General features: G+C 42.0%; 1 protein-coding gene across 1 annotated transcript in view; it reads right to left on the reverse strand.

Moving 5' to 3' along the window:
• Positions 1-17,185, reverse strand: part of SUGCT (succinyl-CoA:glutarate-CoA transferase) — a 352,798-nt gene that overhangs the window by 40,910 nt on the left and 294,703 nt on the right. Inside the window, exon 13 of the mRNA XM_056857041.1 lies at positions 8,611-8,674. Coding sequence (XP_056713019.1) covers positions 8,611-8,674 — 64 coding nt within the window. The remainder of the gene's footprint in view (positions 1-8,610; positions 8,675-17,185) is intronic.

Below are 17,185 nucleotides of genomic sequence, written 5' to 3' on the forward strand. Positions count from 1 at the left end.
GAAGTGTTTGAACCGCCCCCCCCCCCCAAGCTGAGCCCATGAAATTCCCCCAATGGAGAAAGAGGAGTGGCATGACTTCATGGTGTGAACACTACACATGAAGCACATGAACCATGAATGGCATCCAGTTTAGGCATCTGACAAACACACTGGAAGAGCAAGTGCCACCAATTTGCAGTCTTTCTCTGCCTGCTCGTTTAGAATTAAAGTCCCACAAAATTGCGAGAGGACAATGTTAAAAAAGGCAATTTGGCGGTGTAAATTATACTCTTTTTTGCTGGTGTTATCTTCTCTGGTATTTTTGTTGAGTTTTCAGCTGGCTACTACTACTAGTGCCCTGACTTGGATAGCCCAGGCTAGCCTGATCTCATCAAATCTCAGAAGCTAAGCAGGGTCAGCCCTGGTTAGTATTTGGATGGGAGACCACCAAGGAATACCAGGGTTGCTGTGCAGAGGAAGGCACTGGCAAACCACCTCTGTTAGTCTCTTGCCATGAAACGCCCCCCCCAAAAAAGGGGTCGCCATAAGTTGGCTGCGACTTGACAGCACTTTACACACACACACACACACACACTACTAGTAGTACTACTACCACCACCACCACAATTACCATGACTCCTCCTCCTCATGTTGTTACTCATCTTGGGTTCAAGATGGAAAAATGGCTGCAAAGCAGAAGGAAATGAACATAACCACAGCTACTGCACAGCCACAAAGCTGTTTGGCGGCTGTTTGAGTCAGACAGTGGAGAAGGGAGGAGAGCCAAGGCTCAGCTCACAAGTGGTTGCAGCTGTCAAACACAATATGTCTGCCTACCCAACATATTCACCACAAAATTTGTCCATATCTGTGATTAGTGTGTTAGTCTGGAGGGACATGAATACAAATCTGAAATGAAATTGGCCAAGGCTTCCTTAGCCACAAAGGCGCCCACCTGCGGGAAATGTATGTGTGTATGTGCCGTCAAGGGACTTTCAAAGGAAGTGAGGAGCAGAGGTGGTTTGCCATTACCTTCCTTCCTCTGAAGAGTCTTCCTTGGTGGTCTCCCATCTAAGTACCGACCCTACTTAGCTTCTGATATCTGACAAGGTCAAGCCTATCCAACCTTCTTTCCTTGGGAAATATAGAAACTAACAAACAAAAAATGGAGAGGCAACCCATTTCATAAACTGATTTTTCCTCATGGGGCAGAAAATGGTTTTGGGGAACAAACAACCGTAACAATGTCCCTGCATACTCAAATTATTCCTAATCCAGATGGGCCCTTCCCAATGAAAGTGCAGAATCCTAAAGAAGCACAACTCTGTTAACTGTGCATTTTCCTAACAATCAAACATATAGTGCCTCAAATTAACCTACCAGATGTTTAACAGTACTTTTACATTTTCTTACTGTTTCTCAACCAAAAATGTTCTAGAAGCTGCTACAAACGTGCATTAAATGTTAAATATTCAAAGGACAAAAAATCCATAATTAACATAAACGAAAAATCCGAAAACAGCAAGGAGAAAATGTTTTAAAAAAATAGGAAACAGTATAGTCTTTATTTCTCTCTTAGAAGCAGGATCACTAATCAATGTCAGTCAACTTATTACTTCTTTATTAAAGTTACTTTCCCCATCATCTTCCTTCCCCCAGCATTTAGAGCATTGCCAAATGAGTTGACATGCATCATTTCTGCCGAGTTCCTGAAAAGGTACTGAATTCCTTAAAATTGAAATCAGCCCTGTGAATGTAAAAGACATAAGCAGTCAGGACTGATGACTAAAAAAGATGAATGAAGTAATGGTTATGCTGGTGAGGCTGTTTGTCTCCAATGTGCCATAAATAGTGAAGCGAAATTAAAAATTTCTCAAGCAACTTCAGCTATGCACTAAAAGAGAGGGAGAGAGAATGTGTGATGAGAAGCAGACAGGACCAGAAGTTCAGGCAGAGGTGCTCACTGTAAATGGAAAGGAATACATGACCCCCTCCCCTCCCAATCTCTGTTGTTGTTGTTCCTATTGTGTGAGATCTCCTAGCTGCAGGAAACTGTGTCATGGAGTGCAGATTTCCTTAATTTCCTGCAAAATCCCTCAATGGAAGTCAACATTTTTTAAGTGACATTCTTCTCCGTATGTATATCTCATCCTTCTGGACCTTCCCTCTATTCCTTACCGTCATCATTCTGGCCCCCTGCTGCATTTGCTAAAAAGCTGATGAAGAAGACCTACCAGGCACATACAATGCTTTTTTATTAAGTATATACACCATTAAGTTCAGTCCAATGAAAGCAGTTTCTCTCCTTTCTTTTTCAGTCTACTTTTGCTGTCTGGGGACTAAGTATTACCTTTAACAACACTAGCAAGCAATAATCATTTTAAGTGCAGTGTTAACTAATGTTAGTAGAAATCTCATGAAGAGCTCCCAAAGTGTATCAACATGTCATAATTCTTTCAAATGTGCAGATAGTAACTAGGTTTCAAGGGACTTAGGATGAGAAAACCCCACCCCACCGTAGCTGAGGAACAGATTGTTGTGGTTCCCTCAGCAAAATAAAAAACCAGGATTTTTCTTCATTGGCCCTATTGGCATTTCCCCCTTCTTCCAATGTGCTCAAGGTAGAATATCCTCAGCTAGGTTGAGCTGAGAGATGGTAACTTGCCCAAGGTCATTCATTTAAATTTCATGGTTGAGCAGGCATTCACATCTACACGTGTACTCAAAGCTGTCGCTGGTGCCTGTGATTTAAGTCCACTTAAGGTCGTTTATGCATGGGTACTTTTAGTCACATTCGCCCCCGGTCTGTCTCGGTTGTTCCTTGGAATTATGCATGAGTTTTCTGTCCATTAGAGATGACCTGCCTGCAAGCCCTCACAAATTCTAGGACTTCCCATTCTTCTGTTAACCTGATTCTTTCCTCTCCCCTGAACTCAGCCCACTTGAAATCCCCGTGCATAAGACAAAGCAAGGGTCATGCAAGCTTGGTTTCTCTCACAGCCAATTGCAAAGCACTGTGTAAAAAGGCAGGGATTCAAATGCTTCTTGCTTCCTTGGAGCTCTTTCTGAGGCTTTTTGAAACTGAGGGTTGGATTTCTCCCCCTACCTCCTTTCAGATTGCTCCATTTTTTTTTTGTTCTTAAAATGCTTTGTTATGCAACAGTTGGGTTTTTTGGGGGGGTCTCTCACAGTAAGTTCTACAAAGTAAGCCAATAGTAAAGTGGCATTTCAAGGGGCAGGGATTCAAATACTTCCTGATTTGAGCTTGGAGACTGCTGGTGCATAATTTCCCAACCGGAAAGTGTGGGTCCAGCAAGCAACGAACCTCAGGTAAAACTCCCATGTATAAATGACCTAAAATAAGCTGCAGTCAACTGCAGCATGGGAGATCTCATGATCTTGTCCCTGGGGATCTTTAGAACAGCATTGCTCAGAGCTTTATTGATCTTCTAGTCTAGTTTGGAGCCAAACACATAATTTTATGCAAGGCACTTTTTTGGGAGGGGGGAGCATCCACCTCTGAAGGCAGATACTATGGCTAGAACCTTCTCTCTCTGTGTTGTTTCTACTGCCTTGAGATGAACTTGTAGACTCCGTCCATCTGCTTTTAAGGTTAGGACCAAGGGCTCACAGGATCACAGCTAGTAATCTAATGTTTAATAGAAGGCCCAGGTGCTGGATCTGCTTGCTTTTAGTAGAGGATGACATAGCCACACTGTAGATAAGCGTTTATTGTCTAGGAGGTTCATTAATCACTTTTCCAATCATTCCCTAATCAACCCTATAAACTTGTCCCATAATTGAACATGTTCCATGGGGGACAGGTGTATACTGTTACTTGAAAATCTTTTGGATAAGAAATTAGTGATCTGCTTCCTTTCTTCTTAATAGGAGTCAGTCAGCAATGACTACATATCCTTTTAAAGATCCCACTTCCAAGGATAATTTATACACTAGTTACAGTATTACATGCAACAAGAGGGGAACATGCAAAAACTTCTGGGGGTACCTCAGTATTCCATATCCTTCTCCCCACACCGGGGTCAAGCCTGATCCTAAGGAGCTTCGCCCCCCTTTCAGAAATGGGCTTTTGTGCAGGGTCTCCAAATGTACAATTGTAGGCAGGCAGAGGACACGCACATGCAATACCAACCACTATAGACGTGATCGCTGCCAATAATTTTGGAGATATGTCCATTGTCACACAACGCAGGAACGTGTAAATGGAAAGTTCTCCTAACAGCATTGTACAGATTCAGTATGTGGTCATGCAGCAACACTGTTTTCCTGACCTGACCCAGGAAAGAAAACACTTGTGTTTTTCCAGCACCACTATCTAATAAAACCCTGTTAGCCATCTGCTTCAATACGCAAACATTCTAGAAACCTATCTAGATGAGAACCCATCAGAGGCCAAAATGATTTATTTTCATTTCACCTCATTGTCACAGATTTTGTGTTTTAATAAAGTTTAAAATAACTTAAGGTTTGGGTAGCACTGCTGCTTACCGATGTGAAAACGCACTTGGCTGCTAGTTCTCTCTACCTTTGCTGACAGCCATTAGAACATTCCTTTCATCCCCTTCCTCTCTGTGCAGTTTAACCTTATCCCTTAAGGAGTATTTTCTTTCGCAAAGATAGATTGTGGGCTGCGTATAACATGAAAACTTTATGTATCTTTCCTGTTGCCATCTGAGGGGCAGTTCTACCTGATATATAAAAGTACCAATGCACAATTTTTAGTCTACCTTATCAGTTTAAAAAATGGATAATATAAACATTCAAAATTATTTTCTACTCTCTATTTACTGGAGTAGATAAGTGCCCCAAACACACGGCAGCTTAGTACCTACTATTATTAGTTTTAGAGAAAGAAAAATGAATGGCATGATAGCCTTGGGTAACAGTAAATCACACGAGCAAAGCACAGAAGCAGAACTTCTAGACTCTCATATCTGCCCAAGTTATGCCTGCTATAAATCAGAGGTTGGGTTATAAAACACCCTCTATTTTGGTCTCTCTTCCACCTTCTATCTCGGTGCTCCTATGTCGCCTCAGGTTTCTGGCTAGCAGAGAGAAAAAGGCAGGACCTTGCCTAATCCTATCACACTAGCTGGAGGAGAAGATATGTCTCACCCCAATGTCTGGCCTGGAGATCATAAATTAAGGATCCTCAGTGATCGACATGATTACCAACCTCCAGGTGGGGGCTGGAGTTATCCCAGTGATCTGAAGTGATCTCCAGACTACAGAGACCAGTTCCTCTGGAAACAATGCCAGCTGTGGAAAGTGGACTCTATGGCATCAGAACACTGCTGAGCTCCCTCCCCAAACTCCACCCTCCGTAGATGTAGGGTTGCCAACCTCCAGGTACTAGCTGGAGATCTCCTGCTATTACAACTGATCTCCAGCCGATAGAGATCAGTTCACCTGGAGAAAATGGCCGCTTTGGCAATTGGACTCTTTGGCATTAAAGCCCCCCCCATCCAATTAGGGTTGTCACGTGTCCGGTGGTGGCGGGTAAACTACCACCAATCCACCAGGCTGCCCGACGACCAGCTGAGGGCCAGCAGGCACCCCGTGCACGCGCACACGTGTGACACGCCTACGTCAATTTAGGGTTTACCATGGATGCTCTAGCAAATTCAGCCAAAATTATATGGTTTCCATAGAGTTTCGGCTGAGATTGAGAGAGCATCTCCATCACTTCCAAGTAAACTGGAAGTGGTGTCGGCGCGTGGACGCATCAAGCCAGGCGTGCGCTCGCACCGCACACCCCAGAAAACCTCTCGCCAATCAACCAACAGGACCTGGTAAGCCTATCTCTGAACGCTGTCCTCCTCAGGCCCCACCCTAAAAATCTCCAGGTATTTCCCAACCCAGAGCTAGCAACCCTACGTAGATGCCTCCCCCAAATCTCCATGAATTTCCCAAACCAGAGTTAGCAGCCCTAGTGATCAATCAATGTGCCTTATCCACAAACAGAACCTGTTCTATCAGCACTTCCAAAAGAAAGGCTTTCCTGCCTTGCACTTGTTTCAATGATCCAATGTAAACTATTTGAATTGTTCTCCAAAGCCACTCTTCACAGATTATTTCAAGACCACCTCTCTGTTTATCTGATCTATCTCCACCACCAAGAACCGGTCCCTTCTCCACCTCATCCAGTCACAGTACACACCTGATCCCCACACACACACACAAAAACTTTGTTCCTTCCCTCTGTCCAAACTTGGAAATAATGGAATGTTTTGTTTTTGGATTTTACTACACTGTGACTCCCACCCCTCATGGCCCTTTATCCATGCCAGAGCCAAGAACTCCACAACTGCCTTTTTGGAGGTCAAAAGGTGCCTCATCCCTCTAACGCCAGTAGAAAAGCTGGTGAAATCCAACACTCCATTGCATGAGATACTGGACAGTGGAGTGTAAGGGAGTGATGAACATTAGAAACAATTCCTAATGGATGTGTGAGTGCTTCCCACAGTTTGTAACCTGCCTGCATTTCGTCTCAAGCGATTTGACATAAAGGAACACAACAAATTGCCCTGCTGTATCAGAGAAAGAATTTAGCTTGTCCATGATTTTTCTGCTTTCAACAGTGACCCTTCATATACATTTTGAACTTTTGCATCTCACCACTGGTGATGAAATGCATGGCCCCCCCCCAGTTTGCACACTATACTGGAAGCAGAAGTAAAGATGTATGAGTTTCACTTACATGGATTCCTTGTTACATGTTAAGCTACTGTACTCAAAATTTCTTGAAGCAGTTCAGGACCAGAAGACACATGGGCTACTCCTACCTATTCTCTCCAAAGGAGTGTATGTATTTAACAGGATGATTTGCCATACTCCAATTATTAGTTGATAAATATGATGACAATTAGTACTAATCTGCTAAATCAAAGTAGCCAACAAGAAATGAAGACTTCCATTTGTATACGAAGCATTAATAGAAACATATTTATGATTAATCTTATTTTCTTCCAAGTACACAAAAACACAGTACTTCCTTCAATGGATTTGGTTTTTTAAAAATTCGTCTTATTGGAATCCTATTTCAGACCACTACAGTTTAACCCAGTGCTCTATCATGCTCCCTTTCTTTCCTCCCACCTCCCCACTAGTGTTCCATATGAGGAACTCAGCTGAACATTTAACTTGATTACACCAGAGCCACAGAAGGAAGGAAACACTATTTGCATCTGAAGTAATTGTTTCCTCATTCTGCTTCATATTCCATGCCTATTCTCTGTATCTCTTTAAGTAATCTCGAAATGTAATGACAACATAAAAACACTATTTCCAGAAGACCAACCTGCACCATTTTCTTCATGTAAATACCATCCCTGTTGCCCGGCTATACTTTGCCATTTCATTCAAACACATCAGGACACCGTTTATGTAAGTCTCAAGGTAAGCCTAAAACAAACACAGATGTGCAAATATACACTGCTTTCTTCCCCGATTAGTCCAACTGACTCCAGGGTAAGCAATTAACTTCAAAAGGACTACTGTGGAATAAATGGTTTGAGGATTGCCGTCATAGATGGTTTAACAGAAACATTTGTAAAAACAAAGAGCAACCATTTCATCAAACCTATGTTCAGATTTTCTTCCCAGATAAGGGTCCCCATACTTTGTAAAAGGGAGCTTTTCAGAAAGCCAAGAAATTAACCTGGAAGGACTCTGACATTTCCTCCTCCCCAGAAATGGGGAGACTTGGCCTTCTTCTTATGAGTGTCATCCTCTGGTATGAAAAGGGAGCTAGACAATAACACCTTTTCCACACACAGGGATTTTATCTACTTTTCCTCATGGCGAGATCAGAAGCCCCAGAAGTCATTCCCCACAGCAGCCTTTTCCAGTGGAACACACAGCCATGGGTTCAAATCGGAGCCGCGGATTCAAGACTTCCCCACTAACAATCCAGGGAGTGGAAATCGATTTAAAAAAATCGAGGGAAAAGCACATCCAGAAAAAGTGGGGAATACAGGCAAAATCCTCGAACCTACAGTGAAAGCGGCCAAGGCAAGTCTGGACAACCAACCAAAGCCTGAAGTTTTAAAGGATCAGACTTGCGGACTTGTGTGGAAACCATCTAAATGTGCTCTACTTGGGGCAGCAGCTGCAGAACAGTTTTCGGCAGTCCTGAGTGTCTAGGTCCAATTGGCTTAAGAGGGTGCAACTCTGCCTAAGATAGTACTAAAAATGATTTCCAGGAGACATAAGGGAGCACAGAGCATCGGAGCCTACCTCCAGGTGACGATGGGTCACTGAGAGGGTTCTAATATAGGCACTGCTGTTCCAAATGCACTTCGTTATTGTGACCGCCATGTGTTATACCTGAGGCATGGTTTGTGCCACCAAACCATTTTCCTGCCATCACCTCTCACACTGCAATATATGTATGAATGTTCCACATCATGCAGGTACGTACAAATTTAATAAACATATAAGAGCCCTGATATCTTGTTTTCAGGGGAGGGGCGGATTCAAATCCTTGTGTCTTGTGCTTCCACAATGCTGCTTCCGCAAATGCCTCATCCTTCATTGAATTAGGGCAGCAGTCTCTGAAGGGGACTTTCACAACATACCGTCTTGAGGAAAGGAAGTAGATATGCCTACCTGGGACCGCTATCTTGCCTGCTGTTGGATGATCCATCTCCATGATAAGTCCATTGTGCAGAACCTAAACAAAAAACAAATATAATAACATAAGCACCACTGGCTTTTGGACAGCATTAAACATATTACACCAATGGACAACTAAAGCCTATGACCTCCATGCTAAAAGGGCAGGATGCATTAACGCTAGGGTTGCCAACCTCCAGGTATTAGCTGGAGATCTCCTGCTATTACAACTGATCTCCAGCTGATAGAGATCAGATCCCCTGGAGAAAATGGCTGTTTTGGCAATCGGACTCTATGGCATTGAAATCCCTCCCCAAACCCCACCCTCCTCAGGCTCGAACCCAAAAATCTCCAGGTATTTCCCAACCCAGAGCTGGCAACCCTAATTAACGCCATGCTTGGAAGACTGGAAGTTAGTGAGTCACCCAGTATGCTACGCTTGTTGCTGGTGTGTTTAACTATTTTGGCACTAATACCAGAGTACATGTGACATGTCTATAAATAATAGTGGAAAGATTCTTATACCATTCATGCCACAACATTTCTCTTGGCAAACAATTTGATGAGCTGAATAAACTCTGCCCTGGATGGTATTCTTACACACATCTGAAAACAAAAATTAATGGAGGTTTAAGCTTTATCCTATCAATTCTGCAATGTTTTTGCCCTTTAATTATGCCTTTAATTGGGTGGGCGGTAGAAGAAATATTTAACATACAGTTCTGCCTTTAAAAAAAAAACTTATCTCCAGCAAGAAAACACACAACAAATATTACAATCCATGAACCAGTCATTCAGATTCAGTGCAACTGGGCAAAATGGTATCCCAAAATGTGACATATTTACATTGTTGTTGTATTGCTAAGAGGTATGAAAGTTCATGGTTTATAAGAAAGTTCAGTTTATAAGAAAACTGACTCCGTAGAGACACCATTTATAGCAGAGTTACACCCTCCTGTGCACACTGACTTCAATGGTTTTAGAACACTGCTTCCCAACCGGTGGTCCGCGGACCCCGGGGTCCGCGAAACTGGTTCCCAACCGGTGGTCCACGGACCACCAGGGGTCCGGCACGCAGCTCTCTCCCTCTCTCTCAGCTGAGCTGCTGCCGCGGCTCGGGCTGTGTGTGAGGTAAAGCGCCCTCCTCCTCCCCTCCTTTCCCTCTCCTCACAGCGCAGCCGGGTTTTTGCATGCGGCGCTCGAGGGCTGGCGGCGCCCAGGCGGGCGGCGGCAGCAGCCAATCAGCGGGCGGGATTTTCCCGCTGGTTTTGGCTGGCGGAGGAGGCCGAGGCGCTGAGGACGGGCGGATGGCAGGCCCCCCGGGGAGGGAAGGTAGGAAGGAGCCCAGGAGGCGGCAGGGAGGAGGAGGAGGTCTTAGATTTGCCTTTCTGGGGACTTCTCAATTGGCCGGAACAGCTGCAACCCAGAGAAAAGGCATGAAACTTCTAGCACCGGGGATACAGGTAGGAGACTCTCCTCGCCACCGCTCCATCCTTGCTTTATTTTTTATTTTTTGTTTAAGCGCTTGTAATTGTCTTCCCTTGGTTGTTTGGCTCCCTCTGTTTCCAAATTCTTGAACAGGGGAGGTTTGATTTGCTAGAAACCTTTCGTGCCCTGGGGCGAAGCAGGTTCACTCTCCCGCGAAGAGCTCCCTTTTCGGCCCTCTGGCAAAAGAAATGCAGGCTTCCTATGCAGGGGAGGCTTCTCCAGCAACCAAACAGGGGGGGATTCCTTTAAAATAAAACCACAGGATTGGGTTCTTTTGGTCCAGGCTTTATGCAAAGCTTTGTGTGTGTGTAAAGCGCCGTCAAGTCGCAGCCGACTTATGGCGACCCCTTTTTGGGGTTTTCATGGCAAGCGACTAACAGAGGTGGTTTGCCAGTGCCTCCCTCTGCACAGCAAGCCTGGACTTCCTTGGTGGTCTCCCATCCAAATACTAACCAGGGCTGACCCTGCTTAGCTTCTGAGATCTGAGGAGATCAGGCTAGCCTGGGCCCTCCAGGTCAGGGCAGGCAAGCTTTGTGTGTGTGAGGACTAGAAATGCAGACGGGCCAAAATATATGGCTCTGAGCATTTTCGAAGGGGAAACTTGGGGAGAGGACTGGAAGGGAAGATGATTGTCCATCAAGGAAATGAGGAATGGGAAGGGGGGGTACCCTGACTGAGGAAAATAGATACACAACCCTCCTGCTCACCTCATACATCCCACTGATTGCAGGACTTTGTGAATGGGAGGTTTTGCCTTGGGTTTGCCTTTCAATAAAAAGTTGTTTGTATCATTGAAAGCTCTGCTATTGTGTTTTTCTTTTAAGGCAAAAGATGTTAATTTATGAGTTGTTTTTTCTAAACTAAAACCTCAGTATTCAGGTTAAATTGCCGCATTGGCACTCAGAATTTTTATTTGGAACCTTGGGGTCCCTGCACCGAACAAAAAAGTTCTAGCGGTCCCTGGTCAAAAAAAGGTTGGGAACCACTGTTTAAGAAGGATGAAACTGTGAGTAGGATGGCACTGTTAAAAAAGGCAAGCTGTCTCCTCCAGAACAGACCACAATGATTATTTGTTCAAAGCACCTATATCATGAGTCAGATAATATGTTCTACAGTCACCAAGGAGAGAGAGAGAGAGAGAGAGAGATCGTCTGGCCCAAAGTCACGCAGTAAGCTTTCATGGCAGAGTAGCCATTTGAGCTTGGGCCTCCCAGATCCTAGTCTGACATTGTAACCGCTACATTACACTGGCTTTATACCACACTGTGCATATTGTGATTTGTAACAATCAACCTACATGGTAAGTACTCTTGTCAGATATCAAACCACCAAAGAGAACAAGATGAGACTGCAGTGTGTAGGCCAGGCCTTGCCTGACTATATTATTTCTGATGTGGTAAGAGATGCTAGTATAAAACCATGACTTCCCACACAATCATAGTCCCCCAACATTAATGCAGGTGTGGACTTAGACCACCAGGAGGAGTTTTTCTGTATTTATTGTGCGTGTGTATGTGAAGTACCGCCAAGTCGCTTATGACGACCCTATGAATTAATGTCTTGCCAAAATGTCCTATCGTTAACAGCTTTGCTCAGATCTTGCAGACTGGGGGTCATGGCTTCCCTTATTGAGCTGATCCATCTCATGTTGGGTTTTCCTCTTCCTCTTAACCGTACCGCCTTGCATACTAAAGGAATCTTCCCAGTTCTGGTTTTTGACAATTGAACTCTAGCTCCTCTTTTACCGAAGTTACAAAATTTCAACTCCTCAATGGAAGTGGACAGAGCACAGGAAAGCAAGTTGGAGGGTTCATCTCAACAAGATCTGATACAGTGGTCTGATTCATCTATCCACCCCAGTGCAGTTACAGGATCTTCTCTTGAAAACTTCATAGAAAAGAACTTACTCAGCTCCTTCTCAGCTCTTCCATCCAAAGAACAGGCAGTGATTACTTCTAGATTAGAACAGCTAAGAATTAAGCTTCTGAAAACAAAACGTGACTCATCACAACAGGAGGCATTGTTACTTTCACCAACCAGCGCAATGGTGACCAGCAAAATTAAGACAACCCCCACGATATCTCCTATGCCAACTATGTTAATGACAGGTGAATCAAGGAACTCAAAGGAGTACATAAATAGAAACCTGCAGAAGGAAACCGAGCACAAAACTTTCAGTATTTCACCTGAGGTTTCTATGGACAATCGAACTGGTAATGAATGAACTGGGCCTCAAACTATTCTTCCAGATTATGCTAATCATCACTGACATGTGAGATTCTCCGCTGCTCTCATGAATGCTTGCAAGTTCTCATTTTGCACATCATTAATCAAATAAGACTATTTGAGTCACACTGGGTTTCAGATGCAAGGCTGTTTGCTGTGTGCCGCAGTTGGGATGCACTAGAGGGGAAATCAAGTTGCTACTTCCCAAAGGTACTTCTGTTGCTGTAAAATTTATGCATCCAATGGACGAGCCCTAAGCTTTTAGAAGGCTGGTGGGCAGCCAAATTGCCTCCCGGTTCAGCATGGACTTATTTACCTGTAAAACATACAAAAGAGACTATTTCATACATCATTCATCATATGAAGGAGTAGTGTCCAAATCTGAAAGTCCAGTTCCATGCTCATGGGGCTGGTTGCACTGTATTAGGCAATTGAAATACAGGGTCCTTTGCACAGCTGTAATTTTAGATGACATACGCCTGTCTCTTCATGTCAGCTAGAACCAGTATTTGGTTGTTAACCATGAAATATTATGCAAAACAATGTAATTTTTCTTTGTTTTATTTTCTGTCTGTCTTCACATTACCCACAACAGTTCTAATTTAAAATGTCCTCCTTGGCCTTTCTAATTAGAAAATAACAATTCCCCAAAGTGTAATGTTTTATTGTTGACATCTGCCACATTAGCAAGGTGAGGAAGAAAACTTTCAGGAACTATGAACCACAGAATCCATTCCAAATGGATGAATGCCATGGTGTTCAATGACTTGCAACTGTAGTGGGATATTCCAAGCCGCCATATTTAACAAAATATGAGAAATAAAACATTCTTTTCTGATTAGAACACATCATCTAGATTAGAGCAAGCCACAAAGCACACAACAGAAGCAACACATGCAATCATGCTAGCAGCATTATAAATACACGAAACATATTGATGACTCTTCAGGGCAGCTCATTTAATTGCTTATTTACCTCAGTTGTTGGCCACTGGGTAAAACAGAATGCTATACTAGATGGACCATGGGTCTGATCCGGCATGGCTGTTTTAAATAATAAAATGAATGTAGCATCTCCAAACACACAAGCATCAGGAGATACAAATGTGGTGCTAGGAATAAAGCGCCACTGAGAAAAACCCATGGGCGGGTCAAAGATAATACTGGAGAGCCAGTGTGGTGTAGTGGTTAAAAGTGTCAGACTAGTATCTGGGAGACCCAGGTTCAAATCCCCACTCGTGCCATGGATGCTCGCTGGGTGACCTTGGGCCAGTCACATTCTCTCAGCCTAACCTACCTAGCAGGGTGGTTGTGAGGATAAAATGGAGGAGACGAGAATGATGTAGCCACTTTAATTAATTTAACTAATTAACTAATTATTAATTTAAATAATTAAAATCTCCCAGATTTTTTACGACGTAAGAGGTCCTGATGGCTACCTACCGAACGATAGGGAGGTGTGATTGGAAAAGTACGATAGGGAGCTCTGTGATGCTCCATCACCTGGGCCCACAAACATTTGGAGGCAGCATTGTGAACCAAGGGGCTCAAGTAAGCAATCATACCAGCTTTCACAAGAGAATTCATATACTACAAGGGCATCACCTTACTGCTCAGTTAGTAACTAACCAGAGGCAACCAATTCTTTTTTTTTTTTATAAATATTTTTATTAATTTCTAGTATTGAATGGGAATACAGGAAAGGAAAAAGGGTAGGGGAAAACATGAACAAGAGAAACAGTCATATTTTTACCCCCTTAACAAGGTTAAAATTGTCATCAGTTTTTAACATGTTATGTTATTTCATCAACTTTAGTTTCATTACATTTATCAAATTTATTGTTGCTTTTTGGTTTTAATAAATTCATAGAAGGTGTGCCATTTGTCTTTTTTTGAATTTTGAGTGTCTGTTTGTAATAGTTCTGTTAAGTGTGCCATTGATATAAATTCATATGCTTTATCAATCCAGAGTTCAATTTTAGGTATTTTTTCTGTTTTCCACAGTGAAGCTAGGACTATTCTTGCCGCTGTTATTAGATATTTTAGTATGATCTGTTGGTCTTTAGTACATGCGTCTGGTATTTTACTCAGGAGAAAAAGTTTGGGGTCGTATGTAATGGGTTGACCGACTATAGTTTCTATGTTCCTATGAATTTTCTTCCAGAATTTTTGGACAAGTGTACATGTCCACCAACAGTGATAGAAAGTGCCTCTGGCTTTACCACACTTCCAACACAAGCCAGATGTCGAGCTGTTCATGTTCTGGATATCGCTTGGCGTAATGTACCACCTGTGCAACATTTTCAGCCAATTTTCTTGAATTCCTTGACATAGAGTAAATTTGAGATTGCCACGAAATAGCTGTTCCCATTCGTCCGTTGTTATGATCTCGTTGAAATTTTCCATCCATTTGATTTGGCATGATTTTATTTGTTCATCTTCCGTATCGTATGTCAACAGCAGCCGATAAATTTTACCTAAAAGATGATCTGTTGGCTTGCTTATCAACTGTTCAAAATCTGTTTTACCTTTTAGAACTCCCCGAATCCAGCAGTCCTCTTTAAATCTTGAAATTAATTGATGATATATCAGCCAAGACATCTGTGGATAGTCAGTTTGTAGTTCTATTAGTGTCTTGATGGAGCCATCTGTTTTTACCAGACTCTGATATTGTATTTTCCCATATGTTTTCCTATCAGCTACTAAGCCGTAGACGTTAAAGGGCGCCATCAGTAGTGATTTTTCAAAACTTAATCTGGGTTTCAATTTTCGCCACACTGCCACCGTATTTTCTACAATTGGGTGGCCTCCCATTGCTTCTAGGCTCTTCTTCCAGTTCTTTCCCCATAATAGATGATGTACTCCACCTTGCAAACTTGCCAACTCTAATTTGGTAGTCCTTTCGTTAGTTTGCATGATCCAGTCTTTAATCCATACCAAGGTCGCCGCTTGATGGTACATTGTTAGATTTGGAAGAGACATGCCTCCTCTTTTCTTTTCGTCCGTCATAATTTTGAATTTTATTCGTGGACGTTTTTTGTCCCAGACAAACCTGTTAATTTTACGTTGCCAAGATTTTAAAACCTTGTCTTGAATTTTGATGGGGATCATTTGAAACAAAAAATTAAGTCTTGGAAGTATATTCATTTTAATTAAAGATATTCTGCCCAACCAAGAAACTTTTAGCTTAGACCAAATTTGGAGTTCACATTCGATTTTGTTCCAGACCGTTTGATAATTGTGATTATATAAATCTTGGGATTTTTTTGGAAAAGTTATTCCCAGATATTTTATTGGTTTGGTTGATATTGTGAATCCTGAGATATTTGTTACTTCTAATTCCTCTTCCTTTGTTAGATGTTCTAGAAAGATTTTTGTTTTGGTTTTATTAAGTTTATAACCCGCCAGTTGTCCATAGACCTGAATGTCATTCATGAGTTCTTTAATGCTAGACTTTGGTTGTGAAATTGTTAACAAAACATCATCGGCATATGCTCTGATTTTAAATTCTTCTCCTTGTACACTTAGGCCCGTTATTCTCTGGTTTGATCTAATTTTATTTGCCAATACTTCTAGTGTTAGGTTGAATAACAAAGGTGATAAAGGGCAACCTTGTCTGGTTCCTTTTTCAATAATGATATCTTTAGTCAGGGTGCCATTTATTAAATGTTTCGCTTGCTGATCCGTATATATACTAGATATCCAATGAAATAAGTTGCCGTCATTGCTTATACTGTAGACCACCTGTTTTATAAAATTCCATGAAATGTTGTCGAAAGCTTTTTCCGCGTCCACAAAAATAAAGGCTATTTTTTCTTTTCTGTATTTTACAAGCTCTCGCGCATTGATCAGGAACCTAATATTGTCTGCCATTTGACGTTTGGGAATAAAGCCTGTCTGATCTGGATTAATCAGTGTTTCTACATGAGCTAACAATCTTTGTGCAATTATCGTAGTGAATATTTTATAATCTGTGTTAAGCAAGGATATTGGCCTATATGAGGAGGGTAGCGTTAGATCTGTTCCTTCTTTAGGAATAAGCGTTATATATGCTTCTTTCCAAGAATCTGGCACTTTCTTTTTCTTATATATTTCATTCATCACTTTCACTAACGTTGGGGCCACTTCTTCCATAAACGATTTATAATATATGGCTGTAAAACCATCTGGCCCTGGCGTCTTCCCACTCTTTAATTTCTTAATTGCTTGTTTTACTTCTTCAATAGTGATTTCTTGGTTTAAACAAGTTATATCTTCTTTGGAAAGATAGTTCAGATGATTCTGTTGAATATAGGTTTTTATCTCCTCCGGTGATTCATTTTGTTTTTTCTTTTTGTACAAATCATCGAAATATTCTAGGAAACACTGTGTTATTTCATCTTCTTTATATGTTATCTGTCCTTTTATTTTTGTTGCGAGTATTGTTCTTTTCTGTTTTTCTGTTTTGATCATCGATGCCAAGTACTTGCCCGGCTTGTTTGCGTATGCAAAGTGTCTCTGTTTTATAAATTTTAGCTTTTTTGCCATTTCATCTGTATAGAATAGGTCAATTTCATGTCTAACCTTTTTGAGCTCTTTCAGGGCTTTTTTGCTATTTGTTCGTTGATGAGTTTTTTCTAACTGTGCCAGGTTGGTTTGAAGATCTGTCAAACGTTTTTCCCGATCTTTTTTGTTTTTTGAGTTTAGTGAAATAAAGATGCCTCTCATGTAGGCCTTCGAACAGTCCAGATTGTTGCTTGACTCATTTCTTGTGTTTCATTTCTCAGTAAGAATTCCTTAAGTTCTTCACGGCCTGTGTTGAGATCTTTTTCCTTATTGAGTAACGCATCGTTTAGTCTCCATCTGAATATTTTCTT

The sequence above is a fragment of the Euleptes europaea genome, chromosome 11, assembly GCF_029931775.1.
Source record: "Euleptes europaea isolate rEulEur1 chromosome 11, rEulEur1.hap1, whole genome shotgun sequence".
Lineage (NCBI taxonomy): Eukaryota > Metazoa > Chordata > Lepidosauria > Squamata > Sphaerodactylidae > Euleptes > Euleptes europaea.